This window comes from Barbus barbus, assembly GCF_936440315.1.
Source record: "Barbus barbus genome assembly, chromosome: 42".
In the NCBI taxonomy this organism is placed as follows: domain Eukaryota; kingdom Metazoa; phylum Chordata; class Actinopteri; order Cypriniformes; family Cyprinidae; genus Barbus; species Barbus barbus.
In genome coordinates, this window is record NC_136720.1 from 1,217,000 (window position 1) to 1,244,742 (window position 27,743).

Here is a 27,743-nt window from a genome sequence, read left to right on the forward strand (position 1 = left end):
TTTTACACGTGAGAATCACCGCCCCTCGTTACATGAGTGGCTATATCCTCTTGGGCGGACCGGAGTAGAAAGCTATCTTTGACAGCTTTGCGTGGGCGTGTGAGTCGCTAAAGCTGCTCCCTCACAAACAGACTGCTTTCGTCGAAAGCCGCCCCTGATTCGCTCGCTATAAGGCGCCACCGCCTTTCCCGCTTTCATGTTCCTCTCCTCCCAGACACCTCAGAGGAAGGAACACTTAACTCGCGGAGCGATCAGGCTTGAGTGATTGCACGCCGGTTTATCTCGTGTGCTCCCTTTAATCTGCTAGAGTGTGTTAAACACGCGAGGATCTGCGCTACTCATCGTACTGAGTGGCACAATCCTTTTATACAGATCTTACAATACTGCGCTGGTTGGCCCCGCCTTCCCCGCTCTCACTCTCTGGAAACTGAGAGATCGCGGGGCTGAGCGGGCATGCTCGAGTGATTTTTTGCGCTCTGGCATAGCCCCGCATGTTTCACTCTGCACACAGCGCTTTGATCTGCCGGTGTGTTTGCACTAAGGATTAGCACCTCTCGCAGCTGATGGAAGCATTGAGTCTAGCGCCGCGAAATGGCCTCTGTCACGCTTCCAATGTGTTTGTGTACATACTGTTGTGAACTGGGCCCATTCATATAGCGCCCACACAGCCGATCACTGCTATAGTGAGGAAAAATAAAACACAAACATTTTCAAAGGAGTAATTTTATCTTAACAGGTGTGTCGAGTCCCCACACGGCGACTCACCACCCAAATGAATTCCAACACCCTTGCCACACGGGCCGAGGCCTAACGGGCCATTCCCGGAGTGTCTCATTGGGTTCTGGGGATTATAGAATGACGTTATTCACTTAGATTCGCTCAGAGACCCCTGCAGTTCAGCGGTGTGGTCTCAGCGCTAAGCAGCAACGCTCACGTCCTGCGAGCTGAGGTGAAAAAATTGCTGGAAAAAGGGGGCTGTAGAAACAGTTCCTCCAGCTCAGAGCGAGTCAGGCTTCTACAGCCGTTATTTCCTCGTCCTCAAAAGGGTGGCGGCATCCGGCCCATCCTAGATCTCAGACATCTGAACCCGCGCCCTCATGAGACGGCCGTTCAGGATGACTACACTGAAGCAGATCCTCTCACAAATTCGCTGGATCTGAAAGACGCTTACTTTCACATCCAGATACCCCCCCCCCCCCCCCCCCCCCCCCCCCCCCGGTCACAGACGATTCTTGACATTCTCCTTCGAGGGAGTGGCTTATCAATACATGGATCCTGCACTTTGGGCTGGCTCTAGCTCCCCGCACTTCTACGAAGTGCATAGATGCGGCTCTCTCCCCTCTGAAACATGGGAATCTGTGTCCTGAATTACCTCGATGACTGGCTCATTCTAGCGCAGTCGAAGGCAGACCTGGTAGCCCACAGGTCCCTCCTCCTCAGTCACTTGGACCTTGGACTCAGGATCAATTTGGCTAGGAGCTCCCTGTCCCCCAGCCAACAAACTCGTTCCTGGGGACAGTTTTCGACTCCGCCCGCATGACGGCAAAAGTCACACCAGATCGCATTCTGGCCATACGGCAGCTCGCGGATTCCTTCAAGATTGGGGCCTCCTACCCACTCAAATCGTTTCAAAGGATGCTGGGCCTCATGGCCTCTGCATCGCCAGTTCTTCGGTTGGGCCTTCTCAAGATGAGACTCCTTCAGTACTGGCTGAAACCTCTAATTCCGCCTCATGCGTGGCGTCATGGACGCATTCGTGTCAGGGTGAACCAGGCCTGCGTGTCAGCCCTGGCCCCCTGGAGGAACCTGCGATGGTTCGGAAAAGGTGTGGCAATGGGTTTGATTTACAGAAGGAAGGTTGTTACAACAGACGCCTCCAACACAGGTTGGGGGGCTCTGTGCAATGGCAAACCGACCTTCGGCTCCTGGACGAACGCAGAAGGACAGATGCACATTAACTGCCTCGAAAGGACGGCAGTATGTCAAGCTCTTCAGTTCTTCCTGCCAGTCCTGAAGGGTACTAGTCCGCTCGGACAACATGACGGTGGTGTCATACATAAATCGCCAGGGCGGGCTCACCTCGAAAGGCCTTTTCGAGATGGCAGAGTGCCTCTTAGTATGTGCACATCTCAACCTGCGTTCACTGAGAGCAGCTCATGTGCCCGGCGTTCTGAACCAAGGAGCAGACATGCTCTCTCGGAGCAACGTCCCCTCAGAGGAGTGGATGCTCCACCCACAGACGGTTCAGGAAGTCTGGTAGATCTTTGGCAGGGCAGAGGTCGACCTCTTCGCCTCCAAAGACAACTCTCACTTTCAGATTTATTTTTCGAAGAGCGAGGGCCATTCGTTAGCCCACGAATGGCCCAACCTCCTTCTATACGCTTTTCCCCCGATTGCTCTGATTCCTCAAGTAATCAGGCGAATCAGGGAATGCAAGCACAAAGTGCTCTAGTGGCCCCACTCTGGAAGAACCAGCTTTGGATCCCGGATTTATCTCAGCTGCTAATAGCGGCTCCGTGGCCCATTCCCCTGAGGCGAGACCTCCTCTCTCAGGCGAACAGAACGATCTGGCACCCCCAGCCCGAGCTGTGGGACCTGCATCTATTGGCACTCGATGGGACTCAATGATCTCCCTGAGAATGTCCTGAATACAATTGAACAGGCTAGAGCCCCGTCCATGAGATGCCTCTACACCTCTAAATGGTCGGTTTTCTCCGCCTGGTGTCAAGCCCGCGGTGAGGACCCGACAAAATGTGACATCGGTGATATTGTCATATCGACAAGAGCTGTTGGATAAGGGCCGCGCCCCTTCCACGCTCAGTCTACGTGGCAGCTATAGCAGCCTCTCACGCTCCCATTGCCGGACATGTCGGTGGGCCAGAACAACCTGGTTGTCCGTTCCTGAGGGGATCTAGGAGGCTCCATCCGCCCCGACCCCTCACAGTCCCTGCATGGGACCTGCCCACGGTCCTGAGAGCCCTTAAGGGCCCTCCTTTTGAGCCACTACAATCTGCAAGCTTAAAAACACCGTCACTCAAGACCGCTCTGCTACTAGCGCTAGCATCGGTGAAGCGAGTAGGCGACTTGCAGGCTCTCTCCATAACGACTCGAAGGTAGTCCTAAAACCAAAACACGGCTATGTCCCTAAGGCGCTCTACACTCCGTTTAGAGCCCAGGTTATTACGTTCTCTGCGCTCCCCTCTTCTGAGGAGGACCAAGAGTTCAACCTTCTCTGCCCGGTCAGGGCATTGAGAATGTACATTGAGCGTTCCACGCCCTTTAGGCAGATGGAATAACACTTTGTCTGCTTTGGAGGCCACACCAAGGGGTCTCCGGTCACAAAGCACAGAATATCTCGATGGTTAGTTAACGTTATCGCACTAGCATACTCCTCCCTGGGCCTCCAGAGCCCCATTGGAGTGAGACCCCATTCCACTAGAGGCGTGGCCTCTTCTTGGGTGTGGTCTAGTGGTGTGTCTATGGCAGACATTTGTGCGGCGGCCGGCTGGGCCTTGCCGTCCACATATGCCAGGTTCTATAACTTGGATGTCGCAGCCTTACAGGCTCGGGTTCTCTCTGCTTAAATGGCACACGCCTGTCTTAAGCGGTCCCCTCAGGCATTGCCTGATTCTCCAAGAACGCTCTTGGCCCCATTCCTGGTGCTGAGGCTGTACTTATGACCGTTGAAACGATTTCTAGGCTGGACAGACCTCTGAGAGTTTGGTCCTCATGCCTCCTGCAGGATTCTTCCTGCTCATAATTGATCCCTCTGAGCCTTATTGCTCAAGGCAAGTTTATGTTTGTCATTTCTCTTCATGGCATGGCGGGATTGTATTTGTTCCCCATAGCGTCTAGCGACGCAGTACGAGTGAAGTATCGACAGGGAACGTACTCGGTTACTAACGTAACCTTGGTTCCCTTAGATACAGGAATGAGTACTGTGTGCTATCCCATGCCATGCAGCTGCACGACAGGGCCAAGACAAGAACCCTGAGGAACCCCAGATAAAACAGGCTGAGAGGATGATATAAAATTCCCTAGTTCCACAGCAGAAGTACTTTCATGTAAGTAGGAAGAGAACCGCTTTAGAGCATTCTCCTTAATGCCCACTCACCGACTTAAGCGGTCAAGAAGAATCCTGTGATCCACTGTATCAAATGCTGCACTTAGATCGAGAAGCACCAAAACCACACAATTCCCAGCATCTACCGACATCAGCAGATCATTAGTTTCTTTAAGAAGAAGGGCAGTTTCGCTGCTGTGCTGAGGCCTAAAGCCAGATTGAAATTGATCATAGATTTTGTTTTCATTTAAAAATGTTGAGAGTTGATTAAGTACCACCTTCTCCACTATGTTTGCCAAAAAAGGCAGTTTTTAAATCGGCCTATAATTATTCACCACTGATGGGTCCAGGCTTGGGTTTTTAAACAGAGGCTGTACCAAGGCGTGCTTAAAATAAGATGGAACTAGCTCCTCTATAATACTCTGATTCACTATTGACATGATTGAGGATCAAACATGTTTTTTTGGCCAACAGGAAACTAGTCAGGAGAGGCTAAAATATAGCCTCTTTCCCTTAGCTCAGGGTTCCTCAAATCTTGCCCTGGAGGGCCAATGCGCTGCAGGGTTTAGCTCCAACCCTGATAAAATTCACCCACCTGTGATTTTCTAATGATTCGGAAGACACTGATTAGCATGCTCAGGTGTGTTTGATTAGGGTTAGCGCTAAACTCTACAGGAAAGTGGATCTTGTGGGCCAGATTTGAGGATCCCTGCCTTAGGATGCACTCGAGACTGTCATCAAAGTGGTAGGAGTTTCACAGACAGGAAACACTTACGAATCATGTAATAACTCTCATCGGAGAGAAGTCTTAACTAAGCAAACCTTGAGGTTCACACTGGAGATAAACTTTTCACTTGCCCCCAGTGTGGGAAGAGTTTCAACCTTAAAGGAGAAACGATCGTTTACATGAGACTTCACAATGCAGAAGGGTATCTCACAGGTCTTCAGAATAAATAGCGTTGCAGAAGGTTTACAGAATGGAGGAAGACAATTTAAGTTGTGTAAATGTGAGACCCTTTGTGTTCTTTGTGATGTTATTACTCTTAGAAATACACAATTTTTGTTATAGTTAAAATTGTGTTTTCACTAGTTTTTATAACCTAAGTTTGTGACCAACATAAACCATGCAAAAATGAAAAAAATGTTGCAATGCCCAGGGAAAAAATATAAACAAGAAAGAATATGAAAGTATTTTTACATCCCAGGGCATAATATTTGTTGTTATTTTATATTTGATTGCCATACTGTGTACATATTGTGTGTAAGTGGGTCTCTGTTTTTTCTTCCATTTTATGTTGAGAATTGTAAATACATACCACACTTTCGCTTGGAACTTTTGTGCAATCTTGTCCTCTGCCCTTTTTCTTTCAGTTGTTATTCCTCTCCATGGATAGGACATGATAATTGGGGGCTTGTCTGTTAATATAAAGTTAAAAGGGTGGTTGACTTTCTTTTTTTTCTAGTCTTGCGGGTCCTATCTCTTGCCCGATCGTAACCCTTCTTTTTAATGTGTTCCTCCGATATTTTCCTCTTTTTTTTCTTCTTTTGCCCCCTTACTGCTGATTGGCTGCAAGTGTGTTTTGAGACCTGATCTGACACTGCAAGTGTTTTTCAAAAATTGCTTAGTGCACCTTTAATGCTTAGTTTTTAACCCTCTCAAGGCAGGCGTTGCTGATTTGCAACAGTTAAAAACAGTTTATACTAGGGTTATTTTCCTATCACCAGTGTTTACTTATTACTTTGAGGTGTCACTGAGGGTATATCATATGGAAAATTTGATAATTTGGAGTGAAGTTACAAACAATCAGAGGCACATTTGATCAAAAGCAATGGCACAATACCATGTTCATTTGACTGTGCAGTGAGGAAAACTGATGTAGCCTAAATTCCATGGCACTTTTATTAGTACAGATCATTGTGTCAAAGCATTTTTTGGCAAACTGCCTTACAGAATACTCTCTATGGACTCTCTCAGGATTTGCAGTGTGTTATGGCAGACAGACGTAAGTTTTACTCAGCCAGGGAAGCCATTGAGTACATTTGCCTTCCTGATGGTGCTTTATCTGACACAGAATCCATTTCAGACGATAAAATTGCTGATCCAGACTTTGAGGAATCTCCTGAAGCATACGAGTCTGACTCCAGCTTTGATGATGATAAGCCACTGGCAGCAATACCAAAAGCTAATCTCAACCACCTTGATGTTGAAATTCATAACGTACATGCAGACAGTGACACTGAGGTCCCAGATGACAATGAACCTCAGCCAGGCCCAGCTCCAGTCAACAAAGAGTTTTCTTGGAGGCAGAGGAAACCCCCAGCAGCTGACATAGACTCTTCATTCCGAGGACCTGCATTCTCACCTCCCCTAGACAAAATACCAAGTCCAAAGTGGTATTTTGATCAGTTCATGGACAAATCTGTGTTTGAACATATTTCTCAACAATCTAACTTGTATGCAGTTATGAAGAATGGCCCAGAACTGAAAACAACCCCTTCTGAAATAGAGCAATTCATTGGTTTACACATCTTGATGACCGTAGTACGTATGCCATCGTACCGCATGTACTGGCAGACGGCAACCCGCTACGACCCAATTGCGACAGTCATGGGACGTAAGCGATTTGATAATCTGCGTACATACATCCACATGAACGACAATACCAATGTGAAGCAAAAGGGTGAGCCTGGATACGATCCATTATTCAAGGTGCGTCCAGTTCTTGAAAAAGTCCGTGCCAACTGTTTGAAGGTTGAACCGGAAGAAAACCACTCCATTGATGAGCAGATGATCCCCTTCAAAGGAAAGATTGGAATGAAACAGTATATCAAGAACAAGCCGCAAAAATGGGGAATCAAGGTCTTTACTCGTGCAGGTGTCACTGGACTAGTCTATGACTTTGAAGTATACACTGGAAAAGGGACCGTGACCAATGAGCGTGGACTTGGTGTTGCCGGTGAAGTTGTGCTTCGTCTCGTATCAGAAGTTCCAAAAGGACTAAACTACAGGTGCTTCTTCGACAACTGGTTCACTTCCCCTGAACTCATTGTGGAACTGAAGAAAATGGGAATTCTAACAGTTGCTACCATCAAACGTAACCGTCTCTGTGGATGTACCCTCAAGAGTGACAAGGAACTCTCAAAGGCCGGGCGTGGTGCGTATGAAGTGAAATACGAAAAGACAAGTGGGATGTCCATCGTGAAGTGGTATGATAACAAGGCAGTGTTGCTGGCATCATCCTTCATTGGCCCTGAACCTGTTGAGAGATGCAGAAGGTGGTCGAAAGAGAAGAAGGAATATGTGGAAGTGGACAGACCCCACATTGTCAAGGTGTACAACCACAACATGGGAGGAGTAGACTTAGCAGATATGTTTGCAGCTCTCTATCGCATTGACATCCGCTCACGTCGTTGGTATCTGCGCATCTTGTACTACTTGATTGACCTATCACTGGTCAATGGTTGGCTCCTCTATCGCCGTCATCTCACCCAGAAGCAGGAGAAGAAGTATATGCCACTTCTTGACTTCCGTGTTCAAGTTGCAGATGCCCTCATCAAGGTTGGCAAACAGGCTGACTTGAACAGTAGGAAAAGAGGACGACCGTCATTGGAAGATGATCCAACGTCCCATCAAGCTGCCCCACCTCCACTTCAGAGGATCTCTGCACCATCGGTTGATGTCAGATTAGACCGATGCGATCATTTCCCCATCCATGCTGAGAAACGTGGACGATGCAGACTGTGCAAGAATGGCTACACGCAAATGGCCTGCCTGAAGTGCAAAGTACTTCTGTGCTTTACAAAAGACAAAAACTGTTTCTTGGAGTACCACATGACAAAGTGACTTGGAAACATGCCCTACTCAATGAGGATTTGAGATATTGGATTTGGATCCCATATTGTTTTTGTTGTTGTTCTGCCACTGAAAAGCACTTTGTTACATTGTTTGAAAAGTTGTATACAAATATATTTATTGTTCATATCATATTCAGTCGTCAGTGTCTAATTACCACACTGGGCCAATGTTGCAAATCCGCAACATCCCAGAACGCCTTGCATGTGAAGGTCTCTCTAAAAAAAAAAGTCAGGATTCTATTGTACTACCCCATATGATAATTTTCCCCAAATATCAGATTTTTCCTGTTACTAAAACTTAATTTGAGCCTGAGAGGGTTTTAAAGATACACATTTTTCACATAATTTGCTTTATTCTACGTTGCTCTGTCCCTTCTCCTATGAACAGTGATGATTTTCTGGTTTTATGAAGCCCTCAGAAATACGCAATGTGCTCAGATTGGTTAGATTGGCCCAGTATTGTGATTCGTTAAACTGCCTAGTGCACGTCCATAAACGTCACGTCCCTCACCTCAGCGATATGTGCTCCGGTTGTATTGTAAACAATTGCGTCGTCTATATTGCTTATCAATTTGAGCCCGATTGAGACCCAGAGAATATTTGTGAGGAGGATCGCGCAGAACCTGTGCAATCACGGCTCTTACAGAAGGTTTCAGAATGATATATATTTTGTTTGTTGTTGTCTCATATTTTTAGATACACTGTAATTTGTAAATTCTACTGCTTATGCTAAAACTTGACTCTTCTGTAGTTACATCGTGTACTAAGACTGACGGAAAATGAAAAGTTGTGATTTTCTAGGCTGATATGGCTAGGAACTATACTCTCATTCTGGCGTAATAATAATCAAGGAACTTTCCTGCCGTACCATGGGTGCAGCAGGTGCAATGATATTACACAGCGCCTGAAAGTAGTCCCCAGCTAGGTAACCTATTATGATATAGCTATTTTCAGGCGCTGCGTAATATCAAGCGAGTCAATGCGAAACATCAAGACAAATAAAATCATGATACGAAACAATTCTTTCTTCTCTGAGGTTCATATATCCGTTCTGAGACAGACAGGATTATACAGCCTAGAAAGTGCACAAAGAGCACTCCCTCTATAATCACTAAAAGCTGTCACCAGTTCATCGCGATCTCACGATGTTCTGTTAATCAGTGAAGCTGTCTGCACTGCACAACGAATCTCTTATTTACATCGTATCAACACATTGTTATAATGAGAGGATTCGTAAGCTTGCAGAACTGAGCACTTGGCAAAAACTCAGCATTTTGAGCAGTGAGTGAACATTTGATGCTCTCCATAACACAAATACCACACTGAAGCATTTGCTAAATATGTTTCTCCAATTTCAGGTGGGGCCTCCTGATTCCCTGGGGCCCTAAGTGGCCACTTACCTCACTTATTAAGTCCGCCCCTGAGTGTGGGCAATGGGCATCCACTGGCAGAAACATAATTTGGCGCATATGACAACAGATGAAAATCAGTAGGCCTATTTACATTGCATAACGGTAGTAAATATTTTTCTCACATGACCCACATTATCCTGCAAAATCACACCTACTGTCGCATCTACCCTCTCGATTCAGAACTACATTTCCCAGCATCCCTCCTGGTTCCCACCTGTACTTATGCTGCCTTCAGGTGCTATCACAATTATCGTAAATACGAGTTTCGAATGGCCTCTCAAACTTTAAACATGGTGGAGGGCACAACCATTGCTGCTGTCATTGCTGTTCTCACAACAACTACATCCCTTTGTCTTGTTGCTAAAGTAGTGTATTTATAGGCTAGATATGAACAGTCATTCGAAGCATATTGTATGTTTTATAAGCAGTGAAACAAGCATGTATTTGACCGAAGTTCCAGAATTGTCAGCAACCTGCAGGTATAGTGCAGTGAATGTTTATATGATTGTTAACCAATGGGATGCAACATTTTATTCTTTCCAACATTAAAGCACTTGAATACGACAAGCTCATAATCACGACTTCATAAGTGGGAAATAGGAAATTACCGATAGCACGCGAAGGCAGCATTAGTCAGCATCACCACACCTGCCACAGATTACCCTCTTATCAAGTCTTCCTTTATAATCAGTCACAGTGCACTCCACCATTGTCTGGTCTTAACACAACATACCTGGCTGCCTATCTGCTCTACTTACCTTCCACGATCCTCCATCTGTCCATCTTCATCCTCCTGTTGACCTTGCCTGTTCCCACCTGTCTCAGCTATGTCTGTGTTGCTCATCTGTTTGACTCTATATCAGTTCCATTGGTCAATAAACACCGCTTCTGTGGAAGCTCCCATCTTGTGTCCTTCTGTTTTGCACACACGTAACATGATTATAAGGGATTACAGAGGATGTTGTTTTTTAGCATACATGTGATTTCAGTTCCTATATTTTTTTCGTAAATTTAGAATACATTTTATGACAAACTTTTTGTTTAATTTTGATTGGTTTGATTCAATGTCAATTGATATATATAAAAAAGTAAATTATTAACTTTTAAATTTCACATTTAAAAAAAATCTAGTGTTTAGTAATGACTAATTATTCAAATGAAAAACTTAAGCAGGTATGACCTGCAATGCTCTTTTGAGAAACTAGAGAGACATGTATATATATGTGTCCCTGCAGCACAAAAGCAGTCATGAGTAACACAGCTATATTTGTAGAAATAGCCAACAATACATTATTTGGGTCAAAATTATACATTTCTCTTTTATGCCAAAAATCATTAGGATATTAAGATCATGTTCCATGAAGATATTTAGTACATTTTCTACCGTAAATATATCAAAACTTCATTTTTGATTAGTAATATGCATTGCTAAGAACTTCATTTGAACAACTTTAAAGGAGATTTTCTCAATATTTAGATTTTTTTGCTCCCTCAGATTCCAGATTTTCTAATAGTTGTATCTCAGACAAATATTGTCCTATCATAACAAACCATACATCAATGGAAAGATCATGTATTCAGCTGCAGATGATGTATAAACCTCAATTTTGAAAAATTGACACTTAAGACTGGTTTTGTGGTCCAGGGTCACATATATTAAAGAGCCATTCGGGTACCTAGAGGGTAAATCATGACATTACAAATGGATTTTGGTTTTGTAACACAAATAACTCTAATTTGCCATTGTGCTTTCCAGTGTCTGTCTGTCACCTTCACACTTAAAACCTTCAAGGCCAGCTTTAAAACTACTTAGAATTTTAAACAACTTCAAACTAAAAGAAGTGATCAGACATGACATGAGCAAAACTTGAAAAAGCACTGAAATGGTGAAAGACACTTCCACATAGGAATAAAAAACACTTTCATTCAAACTGCTTTAAACCCACCATCTATGTAATGCTTTATAGTCAAAACACTTTAATATTTTAACCAAATAAAGTTTACATTTTATTATTATTAATTATTATTATTATTATTACTTATTTTCTGGGGAGAAACTGAGATGGGATTTTATAGAAATTCAGTTTTAAATAAAATCGTTTTAAATTTTATTTACAAATTTTTTAATATTTAGAGTTCTTTCCAATCCAACTTCATCACATTGCTTTGCAGTTGGTATTATGAACTGTGAGAGAATCTATATGTGTGTGTGTGAATTAGCATGATTCGCGTGGACAGGACTTTTATTTTGGTCTGGCGGCGTGACGTCATAAGGCTGCGCCGCGTCTGTGCTCCGAGGGAAGGTTTGTTTTCATTCATTCAAAGCATTTCGATCATCACAAGCTCTATGCACTAAGATGAATTAACATTAATACTTTAATATTACAGAGTGCTGTCTTGTGTGCGTTAAGCGCGTCCACAGACGAGTAATTAACAGAAATACGTGTAACAAGTTTTACAATTACAAAACAACGTTTTTGATGAAAACGGAATATATTGTCATGAAATCAATAGAAAGTTTGTATATAAATGGTGTTCTTGAGCTTGTTTTAGTCATGAAGATTTAGTTTTGATGAGTTTTTCTTTAATTATTCTCATCCAAACACAGAAACATGGCGTTTATTAAAGAAGAGACTCAAGACTTCAGGATTGAAGAAGTTTTCAGCCTCAAACAGGAAGAGGAACTAACAGGTTGGTTTTCATTCTCAGTGCATCTGATTATTAAACTGTTGTCTTGAGTTTGTTATGATCCTCTGTCATTTAATGCTTTTCTTAAATCTGTTGTGTAGTGTGTTCCAGTCTAGAGAAGGTCATATTTCAGAGTTTAAAGCTATATTTGATCAGTCAGTCAGATTCCCTGAACACATACACCTATGCAATCTTCACTCCTTCATTAGAAAAGCATTGTAATGCAACCAAAGATAAGTTATGAGGAACGTATTTGATCAAATGTTTAATTCGTCACATGACAGACACGGATCAATGTATAAAGCCCATCTGCTGCTACTTTGGCTTGCCATCAAAGGTAGTTGTAAGGACAGAAAGAGGCCTTAAAGTTGATCACCATCATGAGAGAAATCGGTTTTCTTAACAGGGAGGGAAAACATCAATACATGAACATCTGAATAAAAGAGCAACTGAATTAAAATTCATTTTTAAAACTATTCTTCAACATTTAGTTGTGTTCTCACTGTTTTGTTCACTTCTGGACCATGTAGTCTGATGCGGGTCAGTTTGGTATGTTGACGTACACTTTCTTTTTAAAAAAAACATTTTTATTGAAATAAAGGCATATATTTGTTAGGATATGACACAGGCTGAGATACAACTATTTGAAAATCTGGAATCTGAGGGTGCAAATCTCCTTTAAAGTTGTTCAAATGAAGTTCTTAGCAATGCATATTACTAATCAAAAATGAAGTTTTGATATGTATGGTAGGAAATTTACTAAATATCTTCATGGAACATGATTTTGGGCTTGACATACAATGTTTACTGTGATGTGAGGAATGCTACAGTTCTAAATCTGTATTTATTTATGTTTATATTTATATTTACCAACTGAAACGATTTGCTCAAGCCGTGCATGCAAAGGTGATTCAGCTCGATCCTGTGTTCTTCTTGATTCTGATTTCTGGACTCTTGACACCATAGTTAAGTGGTTACAGTAGTGTTTATTAGGGCTGCACGATTCTTGCTAAAATGTGAATCACGATTTTTCTCCATGGGAATTGAGATCACGATTCTCATTTTTTCAAACCAAAATGTATTGCACTCAAGTACAAAATAAAAAACACAGGACATTCAGTATAATAAAGTGCTGGAGTAACAAAAAATAGTCTCTTCTTTATTTTAGACCCCTTAAAATGAATAATTTTAAAGCTTTAAGTTGTTGAACATAAGAGAACATTAACAATAATAAATAAAAATATTCACATTCACACGGGACGTCGGCGTCAACGCCTCTCATTTACTTTGAATGGAGTGACGTCAAGCGTTGCCGAACTGAATTGTGGGTCCCTCGCGTCGCTTCACTGGCGTTTTGCACGCGGCAGAAGTTGAAAACTTTTCAAGCGCCAACGCAGGCGTCAGCCAATCAGATCGCCTTATGCAAATACCCTAGCGCAGATGCTAGCCAATCCCGTTCATGCAGCTCCAGAAAAGTATGTGATTGGCTGTCATCACTATGACGGCGCGTCAGCACCAGAGCCGTTGAGAAACAGAGTTGCTACACTCCCATAGGCTTCCAGAGGAACTTAGGAATGCGGAAGTAAAGCGTGTCATGCAGCAGCCGATCGTTCCAAACAACCCATAGTTTCAGCATTGAAGCCCATTCATTTCAGTGCTTCTCAAACACAGTCGCCAGAAAGTTGAGGAAATTACAGTATTTTTTGCCATTTTAACGCATTAGTTTACCTCTCGGAAATCTGACCAGTAGTTGTATTTTATGAAACGCGTTATAGTTGATGTTTATTTTTAGATAATAGGCAGTATATGCTATATTTGCAGTTAGATAACGTGGATATATTATATAATAAAATATTTTGATGAATACAGTTGGTTGCCTTTTTTATTTTGAAGTATTTGCAAAACTTAAATAATTTTTTTTTCATTTACATTTAGCAGATGCTTTTATCCAAAGTGACTTACAATGTAGAAGCAAACAGACCAACGAAAGAGCAACAGAATAAAGTGCTGTGACAAGTCTCAGTTAGTCTAGCTCAGTTCGCATAGCATGATGTTTTAAAATAAATATAAATAAATAAATGAATAGAATAGGCAAGTGCTAGTATTAATTGGTCAGATGGTGGCGAAAAAGATGTCTTTAGATGTTTTTTTTTTGAAAATGGCTTAAACCATTTCTAGCATTCATTGATATTCACTTGTGTATGCATATTGTATCTTATATTTTAACATAATATTGTATTAAAATGTGAATAATAGATGACCATAGATGAAGAAATATATATTAATACAATAACACATTTGCATACTAATTAGATTTCTTATACTCTTTAAATAAGCATAATTTATTTCCTCATTAGTCTGCACATCCACAGGAATAAGTGTAACACAAAAACACACAGTCATGCCTCAAGTCTCCAATCTTTATTAAGCAGTTTACACTATTTATGCTTTGCATACAAAGAAATGTAACCGCCTTATCCTGTGTGTTGCATTGTACTATGTTTTTACTCCTCCATAGTTAAAAACCCATTAATATTATTTCCATTAAACTCCACAGACAAAATGCTACTATCAGTGTATTATACGAATTAATCAATGGACGTTTTGTTAATATTTGCCAGAAAATGCTGCAAGTATACCCGCTGTTGTTGATGCTGACGCGCCGTTGAAGCAGATCACCGTATGACATCAAAGTACCGCAAGAGCGATTTGAACACATAGGATCCGACTGCTCTCTTATCCTCTCGTGGTACTGTGATGTCATACGGTGATCATTCTGCGAACGCGCCGTTTAGGTCTGCCGCCTTGTTACACGCCACGTGAGTGACAGCGGACCGTGGCCAATGAGGGAGAGGAGAAAAGTGATCAGATTTATGATTGATTGATGAATTAATAGTGTTTTGTTATTGTGTGAGTGAACAATAACGCGTGAATGCAGCATGATCTGAATGCAGGGAAATACACGGAAGTGAATCGCCATCATTTAGAAATGAGATCGCATTTATGTATGAATCGAGATCGTGATTTTTTTCCGATTAATCGTGCAGCCCTGGTGTTTATAAATCTGATACTTGCCAGTTATGATAAGGGGCATTACATGTCTGACACAAGCACTAAGCAGCTAACCAATCACAACAGAGTCAGAATCAGAGCAGACTGGGCTTTTCAAATGCCTGGTTTTTAGGGTGACTTTAAGACCAACAACGTAAATGTGGGGAACAAACTCTAAATGGATCTTTAGTAACCGGTGGATTTTTACTAGGGTTGCCAACTTGTCCGTGTTAGCCAGGACATCCCGTATATTGGGCTTAATTTATGTGTCCCGTACGTGACCTCCCTTGTCCCGTTTCTTGACTGCTAACCACTGACTGATACAGTGCTGATCACTTGAGAATGATCACCGACGCCAATCATCATCCAATCACAGCCACCCTCACGCAGTAAACGCTAAGTAAATCAGAAATCGTGAACATAACTGTCCCGCCTCACAGCAAGCGGCGCTTGCGCTAACGCCAAGTCCGTCTGTGTTTTGACTTCAGTCAGGGGTGTAGCAGCCGTCCCCCGCACTGTTAGAAACAGGTGATTCTGTCCCCCCACTTTTTTTGATCCACCAAGATTCAAGATTTTATTTGTCACATACTCGTTTATAGATATGATAAAGCAGAGCAGTGAAATGTAAGTCAGGTCTGCTCCATAGATTGTGCCAAATTTGTATAAGACAAAAAAAAAGTATAAACATGGAGATAAAGATAAAAAGAATGGACAAAATGAATTAAAGTGCCTGAGGGTGGATTGCACCAATGAGGGTTAAGTTTAAATCAAGGTTTGTCTAATAATTGTTGCAACAAATTTTAAACCGTCGTTTTGATCCTGGATTTATTTAATATTTAAGATAGATTAACTTTAACCCTGTTGCACCGTAACTTTTAAAGGGTTAGTTCACGCAAAAATGAAAATTCTGTCATTAATTACTCACCCTCATGTCGTTCCAAATCCTTAAGACATTTGTTCATCTTCAGAGCACAAATTAAGATATTTTTGATTAAATCTGAGAGCTTTCTGACCTTCCATAGACAGTAACACAACTGTAATGTTCCCAGGTCCAGAAATGTAGCAACGACATTGGTAAAATAGTCCATGTGATGTCAGTGGTTCAACCGTAAATTTAGTTAGACATAGTTCACCCAAAAATGAAAATTACCCCATGATTTACTAACCCTCAAGTAGGGGTGAGCAATATGACCATATGATATGAGTAATTTTATATCATGATAACGATATATATATCATGATATAGTTATTTATTTTCTTTTAAAAAGTTTTTATGATATTAAAATCTTTGATACCATAGAATTTTCATAATCCTTGTCACCAATGTCAATATCAAACTAATACAAGCCTAAAAAGAGACACAAAAAACCCCTCAAGCTCACTGAAGATAAATAAACAGTCCGTGATGTAAAAATAAATCTGCAACATTTATCTTTTTGACTTTTAAAAAAAAATGTACAAAATTCTAACCTTTCATTGAAGTAAACAATGGAAAGTGGGGTAAACTCACATTATGAAATATTTTTTTTTTCTATAATTCACGTTAGCCACAGGTATTGGCACCCCATTATTGCAACGTCCTTTTCCCAAGATAACAGTTCTGAGTTTTCTCCTATAATGCCTGATGATGTTCGAAAACACCTGATAAGAGATCAGAGACCATGCCTTCATCCGGAATATCTCCAGATATTCAGATTCACAGTTCCATGACAGTGCTGCTTCTCTTCAGTTCACCTCACTCATTTTCTACAGGGTTCAGGTCAGAAGACTGGAATGGATATGGCAAAAGCTTCATTTTGTGCTCAGTGACCCATTTTTGTGTTGTTTCTGATGTTTGTTTTGGATCATTGTCTTGATGGAAGATCCAAACATGGCCCATTATAAGATTTCTAACAGAGGCAGTCAGGTTTAGATTTTTTATCTGTTGGTATTTGATAGAATCCATGATGCCATGCATCTGAACAAGATGTTCAGGACCTCTGGCAGAAAAACAGGCCACAACTTTAAAGATCCAGCAGTATGTTTAACCGTGGACATGGGGTACTTTTTTATCCCCGTTTGCACCAAACTCATCTGGTGGGTTTGATGCTAGAAAGCTCTTTTTTTATGTTTCATCTGATCATAGAAGCCAGTCCCATTTGAAGTTCCAGTCTTGTCTTACAACTGAATATGCTAGAGTTTGCTTTTGGATGAGCTAGGAGTTTTTTTTTTCTTGAAACCCATTTGAACAACATGTGCTGATGTAGGTGCTTTCTGATCCCAAATCTCAACTAATCTCTGCAATTCTCCAGCTGTGATCCTTGGAGAGTCTTTAGCTGCTCAAACTCTCCTCCTCATCGTGCATTAGGACCATATAGACACGTCCTCTTAATTATTACTCTGATGGTGGAAATGGGGATTTTCAATGCTTTAGCTATTTTCTTGCAGCCAGTCTCTATTTTGTGAAGCTCAACAATCTTGTTCTGCACATCAGAACTATATTCCAAGATTGAAGATTTTTATTTGTCACATACACAATTATACAGAGTATAACCAGCAGTGAAATGTAGGTCAGGTCCGCTCCAAGGACAGTGCAATTATATAGAATACAAATATTAAGAAAAAGAAAAGTAGAATAAAATAAAGAAAAAATATAAATGTGCAGGTCAGTATGTTGTTGACTTAGAAAATAATAAGAGGAATGTGCAAAAAGTTGTACAGGGTATGTAAATAGCAGCAGTATGAGGTGGAAAAAATTCTGAAGCTTATTGATATGGTGATATTTACATGGAGTCCAGTGATGTTATGACACAGAGTTAGAGTTTAGGAGCCTGATGGCCTGGGGAAGAAGCTCCTCCTAAGTCTCTCAGTTTTTGCCATCAGGCTACGGAAGCGCTTACCAGATGGAAGCAAAGTGAATAGACTGTTACCAGGGTGATTAGAGTCCTTGATGATTTTGACAGCTCTATTTTTGCAGCGTTTGAGGTAGATGTCCTGCAGAGAGGGGAGAGCAGACCCTGAGATGCGCTCAGCTAAGCTCACAACTCTCTGTAGTGCTTTGCAGTCCTGATTGGAGCTGTTTCCATACCACACTGAGATGCACTGAGTCAATACACTTTCTATGGTCCCTGAATAGAAAGTTTTCAGGATTGCTGGTGAGACCCTGAATTTCCTCAGCTGTCACAGATGGTACAGTCTTTGCCTGGCTTTCTTAACCTGTGTTTGGATGTGTGTAGTCCAAGTCAGGTTCTCGGAGATGTTTACACCGAGGTACTTGAAGCTACTCACCCTCTCCACAGGGGTCCCACTGATCCTGAGAGGAGAGTAGGGCTGCTGCTGTCTCTTCCTAAAGTCCATGATCAGCTCTTTAGTTTTGCTCACATTCAGAGAGAGACAGTTGTCCTGGCACCATGATGTGAGTCTCTCTACCTCATCCAAGTATGCGGTCTCATCGTTGTTGGAGATGAGGCCCAGAACCACACTATCATCAGCAAATTTGATAATAGATGTGGAGCTGTGAGAGGACACGCAGTCATGCGTGTAGAGAGAGTAGAGCAGGGGACTCAGGACACAGCCCTGTGGGGCTCCTACGTTCAGGGTGATGGAGTTTGAGGTGAACTGGCCAACTTTCACCACTTGAGGTCTGCCGGTGAGGAAGTCTTGAATCCAGTCACAGAGTGAGGAGTTTAGGCCGAGGTCTGTGAGTTTAGAAGCCAGCTTGATGGGGACTATAGTGTTGAAAGCTGAGCTATAGTCAATGAATAGCAGCCTTACATAATTCCCGTTGTTGCTGTCCAGGTGTGTGAGGGAAGAGTGGAGGACGTGAGAGATGGCGTCGTCCGTAGATCTGTTTGGGCGATAGGCAAACTGAAGAGGGTCCAAAGTATCAGGGATGGAGGAGCAGATGTGGCTCTTTACAAGTCTCTCAAAAACCTTCATGACTATTGATGTGAGGGCAACTGGGCGATAGTCATTTAGGCATACAGGGATAATGACAGATTTTTTTAAATGTGGTGGGAACCACGGAGGTAGCAAGGGACGCATTAAAGATAGACGTGAACAAACCAGCGAGCTGATCAGCGCAGGACCTCAGAACACGGGCGGTTATCCCATCAGGTCCGGCTGCTTTCCTGACGTTCACTTGCTTTAGCGCCCTCCAAACCTCATCCTCCGACACGGTGATTACAGGATCATCGCTGCTCTGCCTGCTGCTTCCTGACGCGCTGGTCAGCAGAGACGCGCCATTGCAATCGAAGCGGCCGTAGAAGGTGTTTAACTCGTCGGCCAGCAACGGATCTGCTCTCAGCTCCGCGGAGGATTTGTTTCCGAAGTCACAGATGGTCCTCAGTCCCTGCCACATCCGTCGAGAGTCATTGAGCTGGAAATGAGACTCAATTCTCTCTCTGTATCTGTGTTTAGCGGCTCTTACTGCGCGTCGGAGAGCATAGCACGATGCTTTGTGCTCACTCATATTCCCGGTCAGAAGAGCCTCATTGTAAGCGGCAGTGCGTGTGTTAATCGCAGCATGGATTGATCTGTCCACCCACGGCTTCTGGTTGGAGAATGTCCTTATCGACATTGTTTCTGTAGCTTGCTCGGTTAGCATGTTTACAAAGCTTAATGCTACATCCGTGAACTCGCTGACGTCAGGAGAACTCGCCCGGAACATGTCCCAGTCGACGTCATCAAGAGCCGCCTGCAGCATAGCCTCTGAGTGGGAGGACCAGCGCGTCACTACTCTCTGCACCGGAGGTTCCTGAACGAGCCTTTGTTTGTATCCCGGTGTTAGAAAAATGGCGGCATGGTCCGATTTGCCAAAAGCTGGTAGTGAGCGGGCTTTGTAGGCATTCTTGAACTGAGTGTAGCAGTGATCCAGTGTGTTTGGTCCTCTAGTTGGACAGGATACATGTTGATGAAAGTTCGGCATGACCTGCTTGAGGTTGGCTTTGTTAAAGTCCCCCGCAATGATGGAGGCAGTGTAGGGGTGGGCGATATGGGAAAAATATTATATCACGATTTTTTTTAGAAATATCACTATTCACGATTTTACTATTCTGGTTTTACAAGTTGTCTGAGCATTACAGCCAAACTAGAAAGACAAAGCCTTTCAAGGTAACAAAAAAAAAGATACACATTACAAATACACATAATATACAAATAAAACAAACAGTGCTTTATTTTCAGGTACAATGGGTGCATTTAGCAGGAGCATTCAATGAAATTGAATGAACAAATATAGACTGATTCCTAAAGCAACTGTATTAAAGTTTTTCAGTCAAGAATAGTGAGTGATTTTTCTCTTTGCGTTTTGTTAACGTTAAATGAATAGTTCCCCCCAAAACTAAATAGTCATCTGTCTGTCAATTCTGTCATAATGTTTTATTTTTATACCATCATTTACTCAAAAGTTGTTTTAAACCTGAATGAGTTTCTTTCTTCTGCGGAACATAAATGCTATTTTGAAGAAGGTGGAAAACCAAACAGTTGCTGCTTTCCTGTTTTTGACTTTCCTGCTATCAAAGTCAATGTGGACCAGCAACTGTTTGGTTACCCTCATTCTTCAAAATATCTTCTTTTGGGTTCAGCACAAGAAATTAATAGAGGTTTGGGACAACATGTGAGTGAGTAAATAATGACAGAAATTAAATTTTAGGGTGAACTATCCCTTTAATGACAGTCGACAGCATGTTTAGTGTCCTGTCACTTTAAGAGCTGCACGCATCTAATATACAGACACGCATCTGTTTCTCTCTTAACTATTTACTTTCATTTTAGAGATAACCAACTCAGTCTGTATATAAACCTTGTGTGTTTTGACAGTATTAGCGTAAAAAATAAGTTAGTTGAGTAATCTGCCGCTGTTAGACAGGCTTTTTAGTGCGCGTGCTTCAGGTGTATGCGCTCAGAAAAAGCGCACGTCAGACCAGCGCGTGAATGAAACATTTAACCAGCAAGGCTTGTGTGCAAATAATGTACTTTTGCGATCGTGAATAAGTGCAGTGTCCTGTCAGAGTAACTCTACTGCTGTATGTCGTGTTGTACAGTATATAGAGACGGAGGCGCCAGAACTGTATTTGACATAATGTGTGCTGTAGCACGATACTACGATATTTCTTCAAAAGCAGATCGTGGAGACATTTTTATCGTCCCCCTTAAAGTTTTCACTCTGTTATATTGCAGCCATTTGCTAAAATCATTTAAGTTAATTTTTTTTCCTCATTAATGTACACACCGCACCCCATATTGACAGAAAAACACAGAATTGTTGACATTTTTGCAGATTTATTAAAAAAGAAAAACTGAAATATCACAGGGTCCTAAGTATTCAGACCCTTTGCTCAGTATTTAGTAGAAGCACCCTTTTGATCTAATACAGCCATGAGTATGTTTGGGAAAGATGCAACAAGTTTTTCACACCTGGATTTGGGGATCCTCTGCCATTCCTCCTTGCAGATCCTCTCCAGTTCTGTCAGGTTGGATGGTAAACGTTGGTGGACAGCCATTTTTAGGTCTCTCCAGAGATGCTCAATTGGGTTTAAGTCAGGGCTCTGGCTGGGCCATTCAAGAACAGTCACGGAGTTGTTGTGAAGCCACTCCTTCGTTATTTTAGCTGTGTGCTTAGGGTCATTGTCTTGTTGGAAGGTAAACCTTCGGCCCAGTCTGAGGTCCTGAGCACTCTGGAGAAGGTTTTCGTCCAGGATATCCCTGTACTTGGCCGCATTCATCTTTCCTTCGATTGCAACGTCCTGTCCCTGCAGCTGAAAAACACCCCCACAGCATGATGCTGCCACCACCATGCTTCACTGTTGGGACTGTATTGGACAGGTGATGAGCAGTGCCTGGTTTTCTCCACACATACCGCTTAGAATTAAGGCCAAAAAGTTCTATCTTGGTCTCATCAGACCAGAGAATCTTATTTCTCACCATCTTGTGGTCCTTCAGGTGTTTTTTTGTGTCTTGCACTGAGGAGAGGCTTCCGTCGGGCCACTCTGTCATAAAGCCCCGACTGGTGGAGGGCTGCAGTGATGGTTGACTTTCTACAACTTTCTCCCATCTCCCGACTGCATCTCTGGAGCTCAGCCACAGTGATCTTTGGGTTCTTCTTTACCTCTCTCACCAAGGCTCTTCTCCCCCGATAGCTCAGTTTGGCCGGCCGGCCAGCTCTAAGAAGGGTTCTGGTCGTCCCAAACGTCTTCCATTTAAGGATTATGGATGCCACTGTGCTCTTAGGAACCTTAAGTGCAGCAGAATTATTTTTGTAACCTTGGCCAGATCTGTGCTTTGCCACAATTCTGTCTCTGAGCTCTTCAGGCAGTTCCTTTGACCTCATGATTCTCATTTGCTCTGACATGCACTGTGAGCTGTAAGGTCTTGTATAGACAGGTGTGCGGCTTTCCTAATCAAGTCCAATCAGTATAATCAAACACAACTGGACTCAAATGAAGGTGTAGAACCATCTCAAGGATGATCCGAAGAAATGGACAGCACCTGAGTTAAATATATGAATGTCACAGCAAAGGGTCTGAATACTTAGGACCATGTGATATTTCAGTTTTTCTTTTTTAATCTGCAAAAATGTCAACAATTCTGTGTTTTTCTGTCAATATGGGGTGCTGTGTGTACATTAATGAGGAAAAAAAATGAACTTAAATGATTTTAGCAAATGGCTGCAATATAACAAAGAGTGAAAAATTTAAGGGGGTCTGAATACTTTCCGTACCCATTGTATAGCTCAGTTGTTTGTGTTTCAACAGCTTAAAATTGGTTGTTTTAAAACTGTAGTGCTCAAAAACGCTTGTCCATGCTACCAATGTAGTCCCTTGTTTAGGAACGAGCTCCTCATTTTGTCCTGGCTGGTTGTTCTCCTGCTCGGAGCCACCTGATTCTGTCTCCCCTTCACGTCCCGTGGTGGCGTGTAAGATTGCAGTCATGCAATGATGAAAAACAATTGCTGTAAACAATATATTTTGCGACACTATGAAATAAACGATAGGGCTTAATATGAAACGATAGACTTTATTTCATCCATCCGATATATAACATCATATCGCACAGCCCTACCCTCAAGCCATTCCAGGTGTATATGATTTTCTTCTTTTGAACCATTGGTCTCAAACTCAATTCCTGGACGGCCACAGCTCTGCACAGTTTAGCTCCCACCCTAATCAAACACACCTGATCCAGCTAATCAAGTTAATCAGGATCACTAGAAACTTCCAAGCAGTTGTGATTTGGAGATGGTTGGAGCTAAACTCTGCAGAGCTGTGCCCCTCCAGGAATTACATTTGAGACCACTGTTTTAGACGATTACAAACTGTAAAAAATAACTGATTTTAACAGTAGAAGACATTTCAAACAAGGCCAAAATGCCAAAAATAAGTCTAAGAAAAAGTGGAAATAAGGTTAGAAAGCATGAAGCTCGCTGTGTCAGAATGCCATTCTTTTAGTCAAGTCTGAAGCAAGATGCAAACCATAGTAACGCTTTATGACAACAATGGCCTGATGGCAGATAACTATAAACAGTGTATAACTGACTTGAGTGATTTGTTATAAAAGTGTGCATCAAATATGCTAAACATGGAAGCTAGAATGTGTGTGACATGCTAGAACAGACCTCACTAGTTCTTGTTGTCTTCTTTTTCTTTTAAAAAGCCGACGTGCTGCCCGACACTTGAGTGACATCTGGTGTAAAATAAAGGATCAGGTTTAGGCTGGCCAATACGATCAGTTAAAAAATGCTGAAACAATATTTAAAAACATATCTGAGATTACATGCTACACCACTTTCAGTAGCTTAGTGTGGGATGTATAACCCATGTTGTTGCTTATGTTTTACTTGTTAAAATGTTTTTGTCTGTTTTTTGCCTTAGACCTGACAGCATTTAAAGAGAATGAAGTTCTGAATGAAATGGAAGAGAAAGATCAGCATGAGAACCATCATGATTTCATAACTGAAGAAAAATCTTTTAATTGCTCACAGACTAAAAAAGCTTCCTCACGAAAAAGAGTGATAGGAACTAGAAGTTGTTTAACCTGCTTTCAGTGTGGAAAGGGTTTTCATCAACATAGAAACCTTAAACTCCACATGAAAGTTCATACAGGAGAAAGCCCTTTCACCTGCCAGCAGTGTGGAGCAAGTTTCACTCTAAAAGGAAGCCTTAACAGGCACATGAGAGCTCACACTGGAGAGAAGCCATACACCTGCCAACAGTGTGGAAAGTGTTTTGATCAACATGGTAACCTTAAAGTCCACATGAGAATTCACACTGGAGAGAAACCTTACACTTGCCAAGAGTGTGGAAAGAGTTTTTATCAACATGGAAACTTTAAAATTCACATGACAATTCATACAGGAGAAAGGCCTTTTACCTGTCAACAGTGTGGAAAACATTTCAACCGAAATGGACGCCTTAAGTACCACATGAGAATTCACACTGGAGAAAAGCCTTACACATGCCATCAGTGTGGAAAGAGTTTCGATCAAAATGAAAAGCTTGAAGTACACATGAGAGCTCACACTGGAGAAAACCCTTTCACCTGCCAACAGTGTGGAAAAAGTTTTAATCAACATAGAAACCTTAAAGCCCACATGAAAATTCATACAGGAGAAAACCATTTTACCTGTCAACAGTGTGGAAAAAGTTTTAATCAACATAGAAACCTTAAAGTCCACATGAAAATTCATACAGGAGAAAACCATTTTACCTGTCAACAGTGTGGAGCAAGTTTCACTCAAAAAGGAAGCCTTGACAGGCACATGAGAGTACACACTGGAGAGAAGCCATACACCTGCCAGCAGTGTGGAGCAAGTTTCACTCAAAAAGAAAGCCTTGACAGGCACATGAGAGCTCACGCTGGAGAGAAGCCATATACCTGCCAACAGTGTGGAGTAAGTTTCACTCAAAAAGGAAGCCTTAACAGGCACATGAGAGCTCACGCTGGAGAAAAGTCCCCTTAGTATGGAAAGACTTTTGATCTACATGGAAACTTTATGGCTCGTTTCCACCGAGCGGTACAGTTCAGCACAGTACAGTACGCAATTATGTCCGTTTCCATTGTCAGAAGTTGTGAATGGTACCAAAAAGCGAACCGTACCATACCAAATGTTTGGTACCCTTCCATTGGGGTACCTAGCACAGCAAAGGGTACCAAAAGGCAGTCCCGGCGCCATGGGCGGGCAATGGGGGGCCTGGCCGCCCTGTGAGTCACTAGTGCCCGCCCTGGACGAGCCTGCTGAGTAAAGAAAACGCTGTACTATTCAAACATCAGTTATTATTTATTTATCCTTGCATTGCATTTAATGATTGGCATGTAAATGTAAATGTTATACATTTTAAAACCCTCTGATTTAAAATAATAATGACAAATTATAATACAGATATGAAGTATGAATAATTTTTCACGGCACACCTGACTGGGCTAAGGCAGGGCCGACGAGTTACTGTGCTCCCACTTTCCATCCTCTCCCCTCCTTGCTGAACGTGATCGATTTCAAAAGTGAAACCAATAAAACAGCGCACATAAGAAAGCGATTGCATGCTTTAGCGAGCTTCAGTGACCGCACGCAATCACAGATTGCACCCCCCCCCCCCCAACACACACACACACGTGATTTGTGCCCCCCCCTGGAAATTCAAATTGTGCATTCATTCTGCTGGAAGACAATTTAATATGTGCAAATGTGAGACCCTATCTGTGTTCTTTGTGATGTCATTACTCATGAAAATACACATTGTTAGTTTTTTATACATAAAAATGTTTTCACTAGTTGTTACACCAAGTATGGGACCAGTTTAAGCCTTGCAGAAAGATTTTTTTTGCAATGGCCAGTGGAAAAAGATAAGAATGAATATGAACTTATTTTTTACATCATAGGACATAAAATTATTTGTTGTTTTATATTTTTATTGCCATACTATGTATTTACAATTGCAATCAGAAATATTCAACCCCTCACCTCACAAGGCATTATAGTGATATCAGAATGAGCTTTATGGGCCAGGTATGTTTACACATACGAGTTGTTTGTTACAGTGACAGAAGCTCCACAGTGCAACAGAAAGACAGCAACAGGACAGGACACAGATAATAAAAAGAATATGACAATGTACAAAATATCAAAATCACAATATACAAAATTGACAATTTTGTATGTAGAAGGATGTTATGTGCAAATTTGAAATGTAAATAAGTATGTGTGTTAAATAAATGTATAATAGAGTTGTGTGTTCCACGTTTATTGTCAAGTGTTCATGAGATGGATTGCCTGAGGGAAGAAACTGTTCCTGTGTCTGGTCGTTCTGGTGCTCAGAGCTCTGTAGCGTCGACCAGATGGTAACACTTCAAAGAGGGAGTGTGCTGGATGTGAGGGGTCCAGAGTGATTTTGCCAGCCCTTTTGCTCACTCTGGATGAGTACAGTTCTTGGAGAGTGGGGAGGGTTGTACCAATGATTCGCTCAGCAGTCCGGACTACCCTCCGTAGTCTTCTGAGGTCAGATTTGGTAGCTGAGCTGATATTTGTGGGAATCCATAATGCCAGGTACACAATCAAGATTGCCAGTTCCTGCTGCAGAAGAACAGCCCCACATCATCAATGAGCCACCTCCATGCTTGAGAGCAAATCAAAAACATAAGGAGTCATCTGCTCTCTAATCGCTCTCGCGGTGCTTTGATGTCACACACCGATCGGTCTGATGGTGATGATCTGCTTCAAGTCGAACAAGCCTAATGATTCAATGCACCATTCATAAAGAACCATTTACTTCACTCCTGAATGAATCAGCCATTTGAAAAAAACAAATCCATGAAAGACACAGTGGATATTAGGGATGAGCACATTTTCACACTGATAAATAAACTTGCATCAAAACTGGTATTGAAGTCGCTTTTGAACGAGCTAGGGAGCTGATTGAGATGAACCAGAATTCTCTTTTTTTATACACTGGGTACATCTTAGGGCTGGGCGATAAATCGAATGTGTAGTTTACGTTGATTGTTTGAATGAAAATCGGTTTTCTCTTTAACATCCTCTGATGCTCCCCTCTCGTTCAGAATGGGCTCAGCCCTCCCCCTGCGCAGGTTGGGCCGATAGATGATGCCATCGCCGATGGCTGATAGACATCATGATGTTGAGCATCGTTCGTGATTTCCCCACCCATACCCCCGCAATCCGCTGCATCCCAATACCGTGTACGGAAAGACAATGACCTGTTTTTTTGAGAGTGCTTAAACTAAGTCAGTCATAACCTAAAAACTTGTACTATAAAAAAACCAAACCGTGAAAAAGTTGAACTGTTCCACCACTAATAGGTATCAACATATAATATACACTCTCAATTAGATCATCTGAAGATGAATTGATAGAGACCAAACATGGCATAAGTGAGGTGATATTAACTAGGGATCTATCATAAGCATGCAGAAAACAGGATACAATATAGGGCTGTGTATTGGCAAGAATCTGGCGATACGATACTTCCACTAACGACTATTTTTATTTCGATTAATCGAAACGATTAATTTCCCACAAAAAATGCAACAATTTTACTTAAGAATATTTTATTAAATCCAAATTTCTATGAAATCCTTTTTTTAAAGTAAAGTGCAAGAAGCAGGTGTCCATCTGTCACTGAATCAGTTCAGTATTATAGTGTGAGAACGACATCATATCCACGTGTACTAGTCTAATAATAATA

General features: G+C 42.0%; 3 protein-coding genes across 4 annotated transcripts in view; 2 read left to right on the forward strand and 1 right to left on the reverse strand.

Moving 5' to 3' along the window:
- Positions 1-27,743, reverse strand: part of LOC306861610 (polyunsaturated fatty acid 5-lipoxygenase-like) — a 587,266-nt gene that overhangs the window by 124,609 nt on the left and 434,914 nt on the right. The window lies entirely within an intron of this gene.
- On the forward strand, positions 6,054-7,907 carry LOC306861440 (piggyBac transposable element-derived protein 3-like; the record flags this gene model as incomplete). Its single annotated transcript, XM_079403686.1, has 1 exon — positions 6,054-7,907. One exon carries the CDS (start codon positions 6,054-6,056, stop codon positions 7,905-7,907), a length of 1,854 nt encoding a protein of 617 aa, XP_079259812.1.
- On the forward strand, positions 11,581-26,270 carry LOC306861646 (uncharacterized protein). Of its 2 annotated transcripts, XM_079404041.1 has the most exons (3): positions 11,581-11,633; positions 11,939-12,021; positions 23,919-26,270. In XM_079404041.1, the coding sequence occupies exons 2-3, from the start codon at positions 11,943-11,945 to the stop codon at positions 25,004-25,006; spliced, it is 1,167 nt and encodes a 388-aa protein (XP_079260167.1). In that variant the 5' UTR covers positions 11,581-11,633; positions 11,939-11,942; the 3' UTR covers positions 25,007-26,270. The 2 variants fall into 2 exon arrangements, with proteins under 2 accessions (XP_079260167.1, XP_079260168.1); XM_079404042.1 differs by having other exon boundaries at positions 11,626-12,021.

What these genes read in the sequence shown, in the direction of transcription:
- LOC306861646 (XM_079404041.1), top strand. Translation starts at nt 11,943, where the DNA reads ATGGCGTTTATTAAAGAAGAGACTCAAGACTTCAGGATTGAAGAAGTT. An exon ending in ACAGGAAGAGGAACTAACAG is followed by an intron (nt 12,022 to 23,918) that starts GTTGGTTTTCAT and finishes TTTTTGCCTTAG; the next exon opens with ACCTGACAGCATTTAAAGAG.